Genomic DNA, 18,160 nt, shown 5'->3' on the forward strand with positions numbered 1-18,160 from the left:
CCTATTCCCTTCTCTCCCTTTTCTCTCTCTCTCTCTCTAATTCCTTTCTTCCTCCTGTTGTAATTAAACTCCATAAAATATTGACTGCTTACTTGAATTTTCATTTAGGAATTACATGGCTGAATTCCTTGGCGACCTTAAATTAATATATATCAGTCCTTTAAAAGTGATTTCCTTGCCACATACCCTGTTATTGGGTTTATTAGCATCCTGGAGTTCTATTAGGCAAACAATTTTTTATCTGCCAACCAGGATGAATACACAAAAGCACAGAGAAATTTACATGAAGTGATACAAAATGAAATCAATTAAAATGATAGACCATGACTGCAACAATATAAATAAAGTAACCACAAAACTGTGAGGGGGGTAAGTTTTGCCAAACTACTAAGAACAATCTTGGTTCCAAAGAAAGGATTTGAAAAGACATTTCCCAGACAACTGTGGGCAGAGATGGGAAGGACGTTCTGGTCCTCAAGCTCACATAGCCTGGCCCCTTCCTGTCTTTCCGGGTTCCTTCTACAGCATTCCTTCTTCCACACTTGATGGTCTAGCTACCCACTCACCAGTCCTCACACATGTTGATTTAGCTCCTTGATTTGTGCTCAGGTTGTCCTCCCCATAACCAGAATTCTTCCCAAGTCACCTCTGCCTCTAAGAATGCCTGATCTTCTTCAAGTTCCACTTTACTATTGGGACTCCAGCTATTAATGCCATGACCTCTAAGGTCACCTTGTAACTACTTTGTATATATCTTCATGTGTCTTTGTATTATATACATACAAATATATACATATATTTGTATATGTTTTTTTCTCCTTCTCCCATCTAAAATGTGTAATAAGAGACTATTTTGATTGGTAATTGATAACTAACAGATCAGGCAGTTATCTTCTTTCTTCTGTCTTCTCTTCTCCCTCTTTTCCTCCCCTCCCTCCTTCCTTCTTCTTTTTCTCTCTTCTAAATCATCTGTGGGTGAGTTTATGAGGTTTCAAATGAAATACTTTTTTTCTTCTCTATGTTAAATAAAAGGGTTTATTGAGGAAGACAGGGAAGAATAAGGAAATGCAAGAAAAGAGGATTTGGGAGTTTCCCTATCACTAGGATGAGTCACAGATTGGAGGATGGTGCAATATAGTTCAATTGGGAGAAATGGCTGATAGGTCTGGAAGTTCAGTCACTATAACAACAGAGCAAGTCCGAGAGAGAGAGATATCTGGACTTTTGTCCTTTTTGCTTCAGTCTCCAAAATCAAGAGAGAAAAAAACTCTGTCTTTCCTCTTTCAAGCCACCAAAGTTCCACCTTCAGTTGGTCTGGCTTCCAAATGCCTTTCCCAGTAACATTCCAAATAGAACACTCTCACTTGAATGACAGGTCATCAGTCTCAGCTGCTCCAAACTCTTGTTGCATGCTTTCCCATTTTCTCTCTTCCACAATCCACCCTTTTTGTCTTTGGAAATAAGATGCAACCAACATCTTATATTAATGGTACTTACCTTGTAGATATATTTTTCTAACTATCTAATTTTTAACCCTGTATCATATTAAATATTCCTTTACCCTCCCAAAACAATAAATCCTAATCTCTCTTAGCTATTCTGTATACCTAATTCTATGCTAAGTTTGGGTATAGGAAAATGGTTTAGGTATTAGGGATTTTACATGAACATAGATTTTTTGAACATAACAAATCTCTCCTAATGTCTATAAATTCAACTAAGTAAAATGTTCTATTACTAACAATTGCTAACCTAAAATCATAATAATGCAATCTAACTTTTATATTTAAGTAGTTTTTACATCTGTCCCTACTTCCCTAAGGCTTTGAACACATTTTTCTAAACTGTCCCTATAGTTTAGTTATTAGAAAACTAATAAATTATTCTAATATAGTTTGTTAGTACATTAGTACTCAGTAATGTTTAATATTCCCATATGTACATAGGTGATATCTATACAGATTTACATATGTACAAATATAATACATTGTTCTTGATTTCTGTGCAAACACATGCAGATAAGAAATTTCTTTGTTTGAATTTTCCACAGAAATGTATATATCGGTGTGAATTTTGTGTTTTGCAACTATGCATGTCATATGCTTACACAATCCATGAGATTTCTTCCATATTGTATTTATGTGTATCATATGTATGTATTTATGTGATGTTAGCATGTATGTCAAATTCTTTAATAACCTCATGATCACAAGTCTAAAATTTCAAAGTCCTTCCATGTCTTTTGATGTTGATTGTAGAAACTATGTGTCTTGATCTCTTTTTTCATCTGTGCTGCTTGCCTCATTTTGTCTGTTATCATTCTTGATTGTAGTCCTGTGTTCTTTAATATTCAGGAACATACTGGAACAATCAGGAACATGAATGCATGTAAGATTTTTACATGTGCATGTATGTAAGATTGAAATTTTTCATTGTGCATACAAGTAAGGTATGAATTCTTTTTATTAATTTTTAAACATTATTTTATTTGGTCATTTTCATACATTATTCATTGGAAACAGAGATCATTTTCTTTCCCTTTCCCCCCTCCCGCCAGCCCACCCCTAGCCGATGCACGATTCCACTGGGTATCACATGTGTCCTTGCTCTGAACCCATTTCCTTGTTGTTGGTATTTGCATTAGGATGTTCATTCAGAGTCTCTCCTCATTCATGTCCCCCCAACCCCTGTAGTCAAGCAATTGCCTTTCCTCGGTGTTTTTACTCCCATAGTTTGTCCTCTGTTTGAGGTTAGTGTTTATTCTCCTAGATCCCTGAAGATTGTTCAGGGACATTGTATTGCCATTAATGGAGAAGTCCATTAGCTTCAATTGTACCTAATGGTACAATCGACACACCACAGTGTGTCAGTCTCTGTGTACAATGTTTTCCTGGTTCTGCTCTTTCCACTCTGCATCACTTCCTGGAGGTTGTTCAAGTCTCCATGGAATTCCTCCACTTTATTATTCCTTTTAGCACAATAGTATTCCATCACCAACATATACCACAATTTGTTAAGCCATTCCCCAATTGAAGAACATCGCCTCATTTTCCAATTTTTTGCCACAACAAAAGGCGCAGCAATGAATATTCTTGTACAAGTCTTTTTCCTTAGCGCCCTTTGGGCATAGTTCCAAATTTCCCTCCAGAATGGTTGGATCAATTCACAACTCCATCAGCAATGAATTAGTGACCTCACTTTGCCACATCCCCTCCACCATTCATTACTTTCCTTTCCTGTCTTGTTGGCCAATCTGCTACGTGTGTGGTGATACCTCAGGCTTGTTTTGATTTGCATCTCTCTGATTATTGAGAGATTTAGAGCACTTTTTCATGTGCTTATTCATAGTTTTGATTTCTTTAACTGAAAACTGCCTATTCATGTCCCTTGCCCATTTTTCAATTGGAGATGGCTTGATTTTTTGTACAACTAGTTTAGCTCTTTATAAATTTGAGTAATTAGACCTTTGTCAGAGGTTTTTGTTATGAAGATTGTTTCCAATTTGTTGCTTCCCTTCTAACTTTAGTTACATTGGTTTTGTTTGTACAAAACCTTTTTAATTTGATGTAGTCAAGATTATTTATTTTACATGTTGTGACTCTTTCTAAGTTTTGCTTGGTTTTAAAATCCTTCCCTTCCCAAAGGTCTGACATGTATACTATTCTGTGTTCACCTAATTTACTTATAGTTTCCTTCTTTATATTCAAGTCATTCACCCATTCTGAGTTTATCCTGGTGTAGGGTGTGAGGTGTTGATCCAAACCTAATCTCTCCCACACTGTCTTCGAAATTTCCCAGCAGTTTTTAGTGGATTTTTGTCCCAAAACCTGGGGTCTTTGGGTTTGTCATAGACTGTCTTGCTGAGGTCATTTACCCCAAGTCAATTCCACTGATCCTCCTTTCTGTCTCTTAGCCAGTACCAAATTGTTTTGATGACCACTCCTTTATAATATAGTTTGAGATCTGGGACTGCACGGCCACTTTCCTTTGTATTTTTTTATTATTATTTCCCTGGATATCCTTGATCTTTTGTTCTTACAAATGAACTTTGTTATGATTTTCTCTAATTCAGTAAAAAAGTTTTTTGGTCGTTCAATGGGTATGGCACTAAATAGATAGATAAGTTTGGGTAGGATAGTCATTTTTATTATGTTAGCTCGTCCTACCCATGAGCAATCAATGTTTTTTCCAATTGTTTAGATCTAGTTTTAATTGTGCGGAGAGTGTTTTGTAGTTGTGTTCATATAGTTCCTATGTTTGTCTCGGCAGATAGATTCCTAAGTATTTTACATTGTCTCAGTGACTTTAAATGGAATTTCTCTTTCTAATTCTTGCTGCTGAACTGGGTTGGAGATATGTAGCAATGCTGATGACTTATGCGGGTTTATTTTGTATCCTGCAACTTTGCCAAAGTGGTTGATTGTTTCGACTAGCTTTTTGGTTGATTCTCTAGGATTCTTTAAGTAAATCATCATATCATCCACAAAGAGTGACATCTTGGTCTCCTCATTGCCAATGTTAATACCTTCAATTTCTTTTTCTTCTCTAATTGCTACTTCTAGTGTTTCTAGTACATTATTAAATAATAAAGGTGATAATGGGCATCCTTGTTTTACTCCTGATCTTATTGGGAAGCCTTTGAGTTTATCCCCATTCCAGATGATGTTTGCTAATGGTTTTAGATATATACTGTTTGTTATTTTTAGGAAAGGCCCTTCTATTCCTATACTTTCTAGTGTTTTCAATAGGAATGGGTGTTGTATTTTATCAAAGGCTTTTTCTGCATCTATTGAGATAATCATGTGATTTTTGTCAGTTTGCTTGTTAATATGGTTAATTATACATCCTTACACTCCTGGTATGAATCCTACCTGATCATAGTGGATAACCCTTGTGATGACTTGCTGGAGACTTTTTGCTAGTATCCTATTTAAGATTTTTGCATCTATATTCATTAGGGAGATTGGCCTATAATTTCCTTTCTCTGTTTTTAACCTGCCTAGCTTTGGCATCAGTACCATGTTTGTGTCGTAAAAAGAATTTGGTAGAACCCCTTCTTGGCTTATTCTGTCAAATACTTTGTATAATATTGGGATTACTTGTTCTTTGAATGTTTGATAGAATTCATTTGTGAATCCATCTGGACCTGGGGATTTTTTTCTTAGGGAGTTCTTTCATGGCTTGTTCAATTTCTTTTTCTGATATGCGGTTGTTTAAGTAATTTATTTCTTCCTCTTTTAGCCTAGGCAATTTATATTTTTGTTAAGTATTCATCCATATCACCTAGATTGCCATATTTGTTGCCATGTAATTGGACATAATAGTTTTTAATGATTGCCTAAATTTCCTCTTCATTAGAGGTGAGGTCTTTCTTTTCATCTTGGATATTGACAATTTGGTTTTTTCCTTTCCTTTTTTTAATTAGACTGACTAGTACTTTGTCTACTTTATTTGTTTTTTCAAAGTACCATCTTCTAGTCTTATTTATTAAATCAATACTTCTTTAACTTTCAATTTTATTAATTTGTCCTTTGATATTTAGGATCTCTAATTTAGTCTTCATCTGAGGATTTTTAATTTGTTCACTTTCTAGTTTTTTAATTTGCATGTCCAATTCATTGACCTCTGCCCTTCTTAATTTGTTTATATATGAAATCAAGGATATAAATTTCCCCCTGAGTGCTGCTTTGGCTGCATCCCATAGGTTTTAAAGGATGTCTCACCATTGTCATTTTCTTCAATGAAGTTATTAATTGTTTCTACAATTTGTTCTTTAGCCAGTTTTGGAAAATCATATTGTTTAATTTCCAATTAATTTTTTATTTATCTATCCATGTACCCTTACTAATTATTATTTTCATTGCATAGTGGTCTGAGAAGGTTGCATTTATTATTTCTGCACTTTTGCACTTGTTTGCAATGTTTTTGTGCCCTAATACATAGTCAATTTTTGTGAATGCACCATGTGCTGCTGAAAAGAAGGTGTATTCCTTTTTGTCCCTATTTATTTTTCTCCACATGTCTACTAACTCTAATTTTTCTAAGATTTCATTCACTTCTCTCACCTTTTTCTTATTTATTTTTTGGTTTGATTTATTTAGTTTTGATGGAGGAAGGTTAAGATCTCCCACTAGTATAGTTTTTCTATCTATTTCATCCTTGAGCTCCTTTAGTTTCTCCTTTAGAAATGTGGATGCTATGCCATTTGGTGCATACATATTGAATACAGATATTTCCTCATTGTCTATACTGCCTTTTATCAGGATTTAATTATCTTCCCTGTCTCTTTTAACTAGATTTATTTTTACTTTGGCTTTGTCAGATATCACGATTGTGGCTCCTGCCTTCTTTTTATTAGTTGATGCCCAATAGATTTGACTCCATCCTCTTACTTTCACCCTATGTGTATCTACCTTCCTCAAGTGTGTTTCTTGCAGACAGCACATGGTAGGGTTTTGGATTCTAATCCACTCTGCTATTCACTTGTGTTTTATGGGTGAGTTCATTCCATTCACATTCAGAGTTATGATTACTAGCTGTGTATTTCCCAGCATTTTGATTTCTACTCCTGGTCCTGCCTTTTCTTCTTTCACTATTTCCTTCTACACCAATTTTTTTTGTAATCAGTCTCCCTAGTTCCCACCCTTATTTTACATCCCTTTCGACCTCCCTCCCTTCTTACCCCCCCTTATTTTTCCCTGTAGTCTTTTTAAAATTGCCCCCCACCCTCTCCCTCCCTTGTACTTACTCCCTCCCCACCAGTCCTATTTTTTACCCTTCTATTCCCCTATAGGGCACAAATCTATTCTCTGCCCCAATGGATTGGATTATTCTTCCCTCTTTGGGTCAGTTTCAAAGCACGTAAGAGTTGAGTACTTCCTATCTCCAACCTCTTTACCCTTCCAGTGTATCAATGTTCTCCCCCCTCCTGCCATGAGCTTCTTTGTGGCATATTAATTTCCCTCATTTGTTTCTTTTCCCATTTCTTTTAGAATTAACCTCTTTTTTTAGCTCTGGTTCTGTATATATACACACACACATGTATATGTATTTATGCATGCATATATCTATATACCTATTTATGTCTTGTCCTTTCATCCTATACAGTTTGTCACTGTTCCCTCTAAGTGTAATTCTTCTAGCTGCCCAGGTGATAGCAACAGTTTTTAAGAATTACCAATGGCATCTTTTCTTATAGGGATACATATCATTTTAACTTATTGAGTCTTTTAAAAAAAATTTTGTTGTTGTTTTGTTTTGTTTTTCTTTTCCCCTCCTTTTCAATTACCTTTTGATGATTCTCTTGAGTTCTGTGCTGTGACATCAAATTTTCTGTTCAGATCTGGTCTTTTCTTTACGAATGCTTGGAATTCTTCTATTGTGTTGAATGACCATGCTTTCCCCTATAAGAATATAGTCAGTTTTTATGGGTATTTGATTCTTGGTTGTAGACCTAGTTCCCTTGCTTTCTGGAATATCATATTCCATGCCTTTCAGTCCTTCAGTGTGGATGCAGCCAGATCCTGCATTATCCTCACTGTGTTTCCGTGGTATCTGAATGGCTTCTTCCTGGCTGCTTGTAATATCTTTTCTTTGGTCTGATAGTTTTTGAATTTGGCTATAACTTTCCTGGGTGTTGTCAGTTGGGGATTAAGTACAGGAGGTGATCTGTGAATTCTTTCAATCTCTACTTTCCCCTCTTGTTCTAGGATATCAGGGCAGTTTTCCTGAATAATTTCCTGTAGTATTATGTCCAGGATTTTTCTTTTGTCATGGTCTTCTGGTAGACCAATGATTCTTAAATTGTCTCTTCTCGAATGATTTTCTAAATCATCTGCTTGGTGAATGAGATGCATCATATTTTCCTCAATTTTTTCATTCTTTTCATTTTGTTTTATTGTGTCCTTCTGCCTTGTGAAGTCACTTAATTCCAGTTGTTGTATTCTAGTTCTTAAAGACTGGATTTCATCCCTGGCCTTTTGGTCATCCTTTTCCTTCTGGTCTGATTTTCTTTGAAGGTCATCTTTCATCCTCTTAACTCGTCTTTCATCTCCTTTGCCTCATTTCCCAGCTGGTTGATTTTGGCTTTCAAGACACTATTTTCTCATTTTAGTTCAAGTGCCTCTGTTTCTAGATGACTTATCTTAATTTTTAAGTTCTTTTCCAATTGTCTATAGCCTCTCTTAATTGTGTTTTGAGTTCTTCCACAGCCTGTATCCAATTCCCTGGGATTTCTGATTTATCTTTTGATGATCTTTCTCCCTCTTTTCCATTTGCTGAATAGAAGCTGTCTATTGTAGTTTCTTTCTTCTTTTTCTGTTGTTTGCTCAGATTCACCCCTTCTTTACTCCCCGTATTTGTCTGTGCTCTTGCCCCTCTCATTTTTTTGATTTTGGGGGCTTCTGTCAGTCTCCCCTCTTGGAACTTTAACAGGAGACCTCTCGGTGTAGTCTCTGGTGGAGGTTTGTTGGGGTTTGAGCTTCCCTGTCCTCTGGAGGCTTTTGATTGGATTAAATTCCAGCAGTCAATGAAGATTGGTGTGGAGCCTGGGCTTCCCTGAGTTCTGGAGACTTTTGATGGGAGTAAGTTCAGCTTAGTTGGGCTGGGTGTGCTCTGAGTCCAAAACTTCATGGAAGGCTGTAGCAAATATGGAGGATCTCCATAGTTCTGGCCATTCTCCCAGGTCTATACTCCCTCTCTGGCTCCTTCCCTGCCATCTGGGTTGGATGCTCTGAACTTGACACAGCCCTGCTCACAAGGTACACCCTCCAGACCAGCACCTTTGCCTGCCCAGAAGTTCCCACTGCTGCTGGAGTCTCAGTGCTCTGGGTGGGAGGGGGGATGGGTCCTGGGACCTTCCTTCTGTCTTCCCCTTAAACCCGAGTGTTCTCAGATTCTGGCTTTTCAGGGGGGCATACTTTTGGGATTAAGTTCAGCAGGAGGGTTCCTTGGCTCTGTCTTGTTGTTAAGTTTGTTTTTGCCCTAGGAGCATTCAGTTTGTGATCGGTTAGGAAGGGTATTCAAAGGTCTGAACTTCTGTTCCTTCTAGGCCGCCATCTTAAAGGTATGAATTATTCATGAGTGCTTGTCAGAATTCATTAGTTATTCTTCATGTCTGGAAGTAAGATTTATATATGATCATCTTCATTAGTGGGTGTATGCATAATTTATAAGTCCTTAGATTTATGTTAAGAATATGAATTTTAAGTTTTCTTATCTTTTGTTGTTTGGATGTTTGGGGAAAATTTGATAGATTGGTGCAAAATAAAGGAGAACATCCATCTTCCTTTAGTAATCACCTGTCTGAGATGGCTGAAGCTATAACGGGTATAGAAACAAACATGGAACAGTCAGCATCTCACTTAAGGAGACAATTTTTAAAAGGATGCACACCACACTAAAATTTTTTTTTCAAACACTATTTTCCTAAATATGATACAGTGAGTTTAGTTGAATAAAGAGATGCCGCAATATATATATATATATATATATATATATATATATATTTGAAAGTCACATAGATCAAAGTAAACAGGTGGCAGATTTACAGCAAAAATTGAAAGAATCAAAAAAAATTAAGAGGCAAGGAAATTGAGGAAATTAAGTATTTGAATACTGTTAAAACATATTCAAAACCTGTTTATAAGCCAAGAAATGTGCAGAGAGAAACTGGGCAATGTTTTTTCTGCCATAAAACAGAACAATTGATCAAAGATGGTTTTCCAAAACAAGAAGTATGAAGTTAAGAACAACAAAAGCGCACAAGTAAAATATAGTAAGCAAAATCCTACTTGTTGTCATCACAGTACATTGAAATCCACTCAACATGCAACAGATTTACAGGAAATGAAAGAAGCTATAAAATCAGGGACTAAACCCAAATATGCAGACATGGTTAGGAGAGAATTATGAAGCCAGGAATATAATGTATTTAGTTTACATGGTGGGGTATATGGGGTTCAGGGAGGGATAGTATTTCTGGCAAGGAGAGCTTGTCGTGACCTCCTAGGGAAGCTCTCCAGCCTCTGACCCCCATCTGACACCCAGCTCTCACTTGTGGCTCCTAGTAGCTGCTAGCATGTGACAGCGGCCACACCCCGGGCACCGGCTTCGACAGGCCAGCTAAACCTTGTGAGGGTAGCCATCGGGTCGTCGACCCCTGGTGAACTAGGGCTTTGCTCACCCAGCATGTGAAGACTGTTTCAGCAGAAAAGGCGGAAGAAACCAAAAAGAAGGTTCAACGGCTGAGATGGCGACGCAGCAAAGCACTGTGGAATGCTTAGGGTATGTTGGAGCACAAAAGACAACACAGCCATCCAATGCAGCTGAGGAAATCTCCAGGTGTAATGAGTTTTCATGCCACTGGACCCAGGCTTCCAACGCCGAGAGAGTGGGATGGTCTCTGTGCATCAACTTTTCCACATAAATCTCTTTCACGCACAAGTATCTTTGTGCACACTCATCTCTCCTAACCCTGTCCATCCTCTTCAAGACCTGCGGCAATGGGGGAGTGGCGACACAAGAGGTGGAGGTGACCACAGGCAATTGTAGTCACAATCCTGCATGTAGGTGGCCCACGGACTAGTGGTCGCTTGGACCTGTACTCGGGCATCAGAGACGTTCGGCAGCATCCTGGGAGACTGAGCAGCCCTCTCTAGGACAGCACTGCTCACCCTAATCAAGGGAGGGGACTAGAAAAGGTGTCCCAAACATTGCCTGCCCTACAAACACCCGGTCAGCACACCACGGCTGGCGGGTCATCCCTTTAAGTGGTCAAACTCGAAGAAAACAAAACACAAAGAAACTCCTACTAGGAGCATGGAACATCAGAACACTACTTGATAGAGAGAATACCCCAAGACCTGAGAGAAGAACAGCTCTAATCAGTAAAGAACTGGTGTGATATAAAATCAACATCGCAGCCTTAAGCGAAACACGCTTACCAGAAGAGGGATCATTCAGCGAACCCACCACTGGATACACCTTCTTCTGGAAAGGTAGAGCCACAAATGAAGACAGAATCCAGGGTGTTGGCCTGGCTATCAAGACAAACCTGTTTAAACAGCTGCCAGACTTGCCTGTGGGCATCAGCGAGAGGCTCATGAAGATCCATTTACCACTCAGCAAAGACTGGTATGCCACAATCATCAGCGCATATGCCCCAACACTGACCAGCACAGAGGAGACCATTGAGCAGTTCTACTCTGACCTGAGCGCTGTCTTGCACTCAGTGCCCACAAATGACAGGCTGATACTACTGGGAGACTTCAACGCCCCTTGTCTAAATAAACTAATTCAAATGGAAAACAAAATCAAAAACAAAGTGCTAGTTAAATAAAAATAAGAAAATAAATTACAATTATAAAAGTATTTTATAACATTATAAATTAAGGATAATAATCATGCCATCTATGCCACAATAATTACAGCAATTGCAATAGAGAGGTATAAAGTGTTTTATGAAGTGCAACATTTAGCCAAATGTTAGATTACTTATACCTCTATGTGTGTTTTCCAAACAATGTTTTCCAAAGCTAAATAAAAATAATTTTCCCATGATGCCTCATTTGGGCCATGGGATTCCCTCCCACTAACATGGATTAAGGGTTCAACTGTCTCTCTTAGGCACCCTGGACTCCACAGAGCTTTTGGAAGCGAGTCCTCCTGCCTTTCTTGCTCCAGCTGAGGGGCACAGTCGTGAGCACAATTCCCTTCCATTCCTCCTCCCCAGGGTGTGGAATCCCACCCAAAAAGAATAGCCTCACCTGCTGTAGTAGATTGAGAAGACATCTTCCTCCAGCACCCCTTGTGTCATTATGTTGTCAAAGACAGGAGTGATTCTGCTCACTGACTGTTCAGAGTAGCCCAGTCCCAGGATTCCATCAAACCAGGCCAGTCCAAAGGGTATTATGGACAATGCTGTGGCCTCAACAAATACCTGAGTCATCTTGATTCCACCAATCTGTGGGTTTAAAAAGCCAGAGGAGAAAGCTGGCTGACCAGGCACAGTGCCCTAACAGCCTGACCTGGTGCTGACCTAGGTCACAACAAATCATGATACTGGTCCCTAATTTGGGATGCAGTCTGTTATTAGATTTGGAGCAAGTAGGGAGGAAAATGAAGAAAAATAGGTAGTTTGAAGATAAATTCAGAGTGCATTTTGAAGCACAGTTTAAAGATCGGTATGGAAGAATAGTCAGAGAGGTTTTAGCTTTTACTCCTCCTGAGTCACCATCTTGACTCTGCCCCCAGATCTAGAATTCAAAGGAATCATTGAGATCTAGTCCAAACCCTTCATTTTACAGATGAGGAAACTAAGGCACAGAAGATTAAATTATTTGCCCAAAGTTCCACAGTAAGCACAAGAGTCAAGATTGGAACCCCGCTAGACTCTAATCCTCTTTTGCTATGGCCAACACTCCCCTTAATTTTCCCATGACATCTCATTTGGGCTATAGAACTCCCTCCCACTGAGCTGGGCTGCATGACAACCTAACCCCTTCACTAATTCCTATGTGCCCCCTGGGCTCCAGGCTGCCTTCTTATCCTCTTCCAGGATGGCCTTGCTATTCCTCAAAATCTGATATCACCTAGATAAAAATATTCATGGAGTTTGGGGGGGCATAGCCCAAGTTGTCCTGTGAATTCTCCCTCAGGAATGACCTGACCTAAAGTCAATGCAACAGATGAGGAGCTGGAGGAATGCCGGGAAGAGAGGAGCTGATTGGACTCTGGGCCAGACTGGAATAAATTGGATCTCTTAGTATGTCTTTCACTTTCTTCTCTACCTCCTTTAGCCCCTTCTTCTCCCTATGACATCCCTAATGCCTTCCTTCCACTCCCACAGATTCCCAACCAGCCACAGTCCCAAAGTATTGTCCCAAGCTTCAGATTATACCCTTCCCCCACATCCCCCAATGTTTCTCTTCCAAAATAAACTGTTTTCAGGTGATTCATTTCCCAGGATCTTCTCTCTCAGCTGAGAGCCAATAGGATGCTGCATGAATTCATACAGTAAGTCATTCCGTACCACTAATTGGCCTGTGGTTTAATTCTCTAAGCTAATATAATGCCCAGAACCAGTCACAATGCTAGTGCCCTCCCTTAAGGAGACAAGGACAGGGGACTCAGAACAAGTGAAGAGATGTATAGAAGAGAGATTTTTGTTTTTCTCAAATCAAGTCACAAGAGGAAAAGAACAAGGAATGGGCTAGAACCTCTAAGTATTTTACCCTTATGTGAATCACAAATTATACACAAAATTACATGCAAATAATCCAGATTTTCTTTTTGAGGCAGTGGCTGAACCACTTTCTAGGACTGGTATGTGGGCTCTATTACTGCTCCCTAGTGATCAAAGGGAAGTAGCAGAAGTTCATTGTTTCCCAGGATCCCTCTGTTCTCAGAGTAGACTGGTATCCATCCCCTCTCCTTAACCTTCCCCCTCGTCCACAGGGATTCCTCCAGGATCCTAAATTATGGGAAATTGGTGAGGGGAACGTTATTTCCTATGAGAGAGACTTACAGTCAATGTATACTGGCTAAAGAAGCCCTCAACCCAGCCTGATTCATACTCAGTGATGTAAACCTTAAAATTTCTTAGACTTATAAATGTTGGAAATTTCGCCATTGGGAAATTTCATACTTGAAAAATTTCCTATTGATAGTGGGAACTCTATTGGAATGTGAACCCCATTGGCATGGGAGGTTCCTCCTCCTCCCTTCTTAAGATTACTTTAGGACAGAAACCCTTTGCTGAACAATGGAAAGGGCTTTGACCTATGCTTAAGCATAGAACAGGAAGTTCTTTGAGTCATGATTGATTTTAGAATTGATACAATAGAGATACTTGGAATGACAGAACCAGGTCTTGGAAAATACAATTTCCACCCCACTCAGTCCTAACAGGATTTAGGAAGGGCTGCAGCAAAGGATCAAGATTTAATTATTGAGAATATGACCTTCAACAGACATGTGCAAAGCCACAGACCTCTGGGCGGTCCTGGGTTAAGCTAGAGCCACCATTGGCACAGGGAAGACATGGACAGTGACTGGTAGATGTGAGAACTGAGGGGAGGGAACTGAGATGGTTTCCTTAAAGATAGAGGGGTCTGAGGACTGAGGGGGGTTGGTTGGAGAGGTTTTTGGTCTGAGAGGTGGTGCTTTGAGAGTTGGCTCTGAAGGAAGCTGGAGGTGGAGGCCCCTAAGACTCTTTCTCCATTTTGGTCACGTGAGTAATAGGGACTGATCTTCTTTCTTTGCCTCAGCTATCTAAGGGCTTGGGCCTTTTGGCCCAGCCTAAACAGAAGGGGTATTTAAGCCCTATTCCCTTCTCTCCCCTTTCTCTCTCCCTCTCTCTCGCTATCTTCTAATTCCTTTCTTCCTCCTGTTTGTAATTAAACTCTATAAAAGGTTGACTGCTGACTTGAGTTTTCATTTAGGAATTACATAGCTGAATTCCTTGGTGACCTTAAATTAATATATATCAGTCTTTTAAAGTGATTTCCTTGTCACAATGAGGAATTCAGACCCATTTGGTTTGTAAGTAGAGGATATTGAGGCGTCGTATTGATGGTGAAACTCTGGGGAGGAGACAAAGATCCAGGTATTAGAGGAGGAAACTAGACAGAGAAGTTGGAATGCACTGAGGTCAGAAAAGATTCAGCCCCCTTCTCTGTCATTAACAATGTATCCAGAAAGGGGGCCAACAGATGCTGTCTAACATCCTTCCTAACAGTCTGATTCTGCAATCTGCTGTCACTGGTGGGAGCACAGGTGGGTAGGGTTAAAAGTTCTAGGAATGTGCCTAGTTGTGTGACTGGGCAAGTCACTTAGCCCCATTTGCCTAGCCTTTGGCCTTCTGTCTTAGAGTTGTTACTGAGACAGAAATTCGGGTTAAAAAATAATAAAGGATGTGCCTAAAGGTGGTTGAATAGAAAGAGTCCAAAGCAAGGAAGACTTGCCTTTAACACAGACTGGCCTGGTGACCCTTCACAAGTCTCTTACTATCACAGAGCTTAGCTAAGACCCCAAGTCACAGAGAAGGTGCCCATGGGTGCTGGTTGAGGGGGTTTCTTCACCTGGGAGTACCCATCTCAAGGAAATCCCAGGTCAGGCTGTACCCCTCAAGAAAACCTTTACAAATGTAAAAATGACGGATATCTGCTATGTGCCCCACACTCTGTCAGGGCCTAAACTAGGTTTCAGTTTTGTTGTTCTTTTTTCACATATTGCAACCTAAAGCCTGCTGCAAACAACAGGAAGGGTGACTTTCATTAGGGATGGAAACCCTGACAGCACCCCTATTAGCAATAATGAGATTCTGGGGTGGCAGAGCTCCTTCTGGGAACTTCCTGGGTGGTCCTGGATAGTAGGGCTCCTCTAGCCTGTCATCTGTCAGCTTCCTATTTAACCAAAGCAGTTAGCTGGTGTTTACATATTGCTGAAGATTGAATGGACTCTCAGCTTATGCCTAAGCCCCACTTGCCTTACCTTAGGTAAGCCTCTGTACTCTGTTTAGGATTCCTCCTGAGCTTTGTTCCATCTTTTAAATGAATCAGCTTGAAGCATCTCTAGTCTTGGGGTGGGGGTGGAGGCAGGAAGTACACAATGTACACTGGAGAAATAAGTGTTGATTCACAGATTGTCAGAGATAGGAGCTAAGAACCTGTGAGAGATGCTAGAATGATATTGATGGAGATCTAATTGCTAGGAGTCATGAGAGCTCCTCGAATGGAGGTTAAATGCCAAGGATAGAGCAGGTCTTGACTAGCCCTTACCTCTATTCTGTCTTGGAACCAATACACAATATTGATTCTGAAATGGAATGCAAGGGTTAAAAAAAAGTCATTAGGCTTCAGTGATCAGAATGGGGCTATAAGCATGGAGACATGGGGCAAAGTCAGGGTTGGAGTGAAGACTGGCTTAGGAATTCAGTCTTCTCCCTAGCTGAGGAAGACCTGGAAGTCCTTTGGGTGGCCAGGGTCTTAATGCTTCTTCAGGAAATCAGATTTGAATTTGTATTCCCTCCCCTTATTATCATTTATCTTTTCTGATTGAAAGAACAAGGAGCTTGGAGTGAGGACCCCTGGGTTCTGTACAAGGTTCTGATCATTCTGGGCTTTCCCCCACATTATTTAGAAAGTAATAATTATCCCTACCCCTATTGAAAGGATGGGAGGATAGGAGTAGAAATGCCTTAGATTTAGGCTGGTTTGGGGCCAAGCACAAAGTTCAATCTCCAAACCAGGAGAGTCTAGATCTTGGGGGCCAGGTGCTAGGATCTTACCACATATTGAGTCCACTGGGTCACAATGGCTGGAGGGTACCCAAAAGTCAGAAGAGCCAGTGTCAAAAATGACTTTGAAGGTTTGGGGTGGGCTGCCAATACTGATCTCACCATAATACTGGTTCTGTAGGCATAAGAAAGGAGAGATGTACAAAGGGCAAATCACCTCACTCCCTTGGACTTCCATTTTCTTATCTGTAAAATAATCAGATTAAAGAGAAACATCTCTTATGGGATCCTGGAGTTCTGAAATAAACAATTGTGTGCTAGAAGGCAAAGTTTTGCAAAAATCCCTTTTGCCAAACCTTAATCCCCTTTCCAATTCTTTCTTTCATAGCTCTTATTTCTTTTCCAATTTTTTCCTCTAGTGCTTTCATTTAACTGACAAAAACATTAAAGAAAAACTATTTGAAACCCTTGTTTCATATCTTCTAGAATTTCTAATTGAATTTGTGCCCTGGGGAGCATTGGGGGGAAGGGGAAAGGATCAATAATGGAGGACTTACATCCACAAAATTGTAGAGATCAAGAGACAATACTGTATCAATGGAATTCTTTTCATTGGTCTGTGTCCCATGTTCCATTTTCAACTTCTCCAAGAGCTTTCCCCTTGTCTTCATGCTCTCTTTGATTGAGGTCATTTTCTTGAGGGCAATCCTGACCAGGAATAGAGTAAAGACAAGACAAGCATATTAGAATTTTGCAGGGTCCCCTACTCAATCCCTTAAGATTATTTCACTCATTCCTTTGTACCCCCCCCCCCATTAAGACTGCCGCAACATCTCAGATTAGGCATTAGAGAGCTGGACCTATTTCTAAGACCACCAAAGATATTCTAGGAGAGAGGAAAAATATAATTGTGAAATGTTTAACAAAAAAAAAACCATAATGAAACATCGTGAAGGTTTGTGATTTTCCAAATCAGTAAGTGACTCAGAGGGATCCATTTCTAGTGGAGTTTGACACCACTGGTCTAAAAGCTTCCTTGGTTCCTCTTGCTCAATGCCCCAATCCCTTCTCCAAACATATATACACCCCTGCCACTTCTTCACAAGGTAACAAAACATAACTCTTCCATACATAATGACAGAGCTATGAGTGGTTACTAGTGCTGAGTGCTGTAGATATTTGGGGCCAATCAGCAGTTCTAATGGATAGAGCGCTAGCGTTTAAGTCAGGGACATTTGAAATTAAAGCCTGCCATAGACACTTAACAGCTTTGTGATCCTAGACAAGTCATTTAACTTCATTTTGTCCATAAAATAGATAATAATAGTATATACTTCAAACAGCTGTGTGAATTAATTGAGAAAACAGCAATAGTACTTTGAAATCTTTTTTTTAAAGCTCTTACTTTCTGTTTTAGAATCAATACTATGTATTGGTTCTAAGGCAGAAGAGCGATAATGGCTAGGCAATGGGGGTTAAGTGACTTGCCCAGGGTCATATAGCTAGGCAGTGTCTAAGGCCAGATTTGAACCCAGGACCTCCCATCTCTAGACTTGGCTCTCAATCCACTGAACCACCCAGCTGCCCACAGTACTTTGAAATCTTAAAGCACAAGGAAATACTGATATTGGCAAGATTTCTAGATCATGTTTTCATTTGTTAAAAGGGAGGGCTTTCTGAATTAGGGTGGGTAATGATTTGTTGAAAGAGCATCACTTTAATTAAAAAGTAATTACATTCATTAAATATGTAAAATATAACAATCCTTCCATATATAATTAAGCATATTGATTGTATAATTAACATTCATAATATTAATTTTAAAAGAATTATCTTCCCAAAAGTTTTATGAATCTATTCCACTTGCCCTCTCCAAGGAGACTAAATAAATAATCACAATAAGGGGAGTGGTATGAATGAGAT

At 39.5% G+C, this 18,160-nt stretch overlaps 1 protein-coding gene across 2 annotated transcripts in view; it reads right to left on the reverse strand.

Annotated features, from left to right (window-relative positions):
• The window catches only part of LOC100017171 (renin-like), an 81,753-nt gene extending 65,973 nt beyond the window's left edge, over nucleotides 1-15,780 (reverse strand). Inside the window, exons 1-2 of one of the 2 annotated variants that reach the window (XM_056815770.1) lie at nucleotides 15,493-15,780; nucleotides 11,766-11,962 (exon numbers count right to left, since the gene is read on the reverse strand). In XM_056815770.1, the coding sequence (XP_056671748.1) occupies nucleotides 11,766-11,947 (182 nt within the window). In that variant the 5' untranslated portion in view covers nucleotides 11,948-11,962; nucleotides 15,493-15,780. The remainder of the gene's footprint in view (nucleotides 1-11,765; nucleotides 11,963-15,492) is intronic. The other variant, XM_056815772.1, reaches the window with a different exon arrangement.
• Nucleotides 15,781-18,160: the final 2,380 nt, after the last annotated feature.

The sequence above is a fragment of the Monodelphis domestica genome, chromosome 2 (genome assembly GCF_027887165.1).
Source record: "Monodelphis domestica isolate mMonDom1 chromosome 2, mMonDom1.pri, whole genome shotgun sequence".
Taxonomy (NCBI): domain Eukaryota; kingdom Metazoa; phylum Chordata; class Mammalia; order Didelphimorphia; family Didelphidae; genus Monodelphis; species Monodelphis domestica.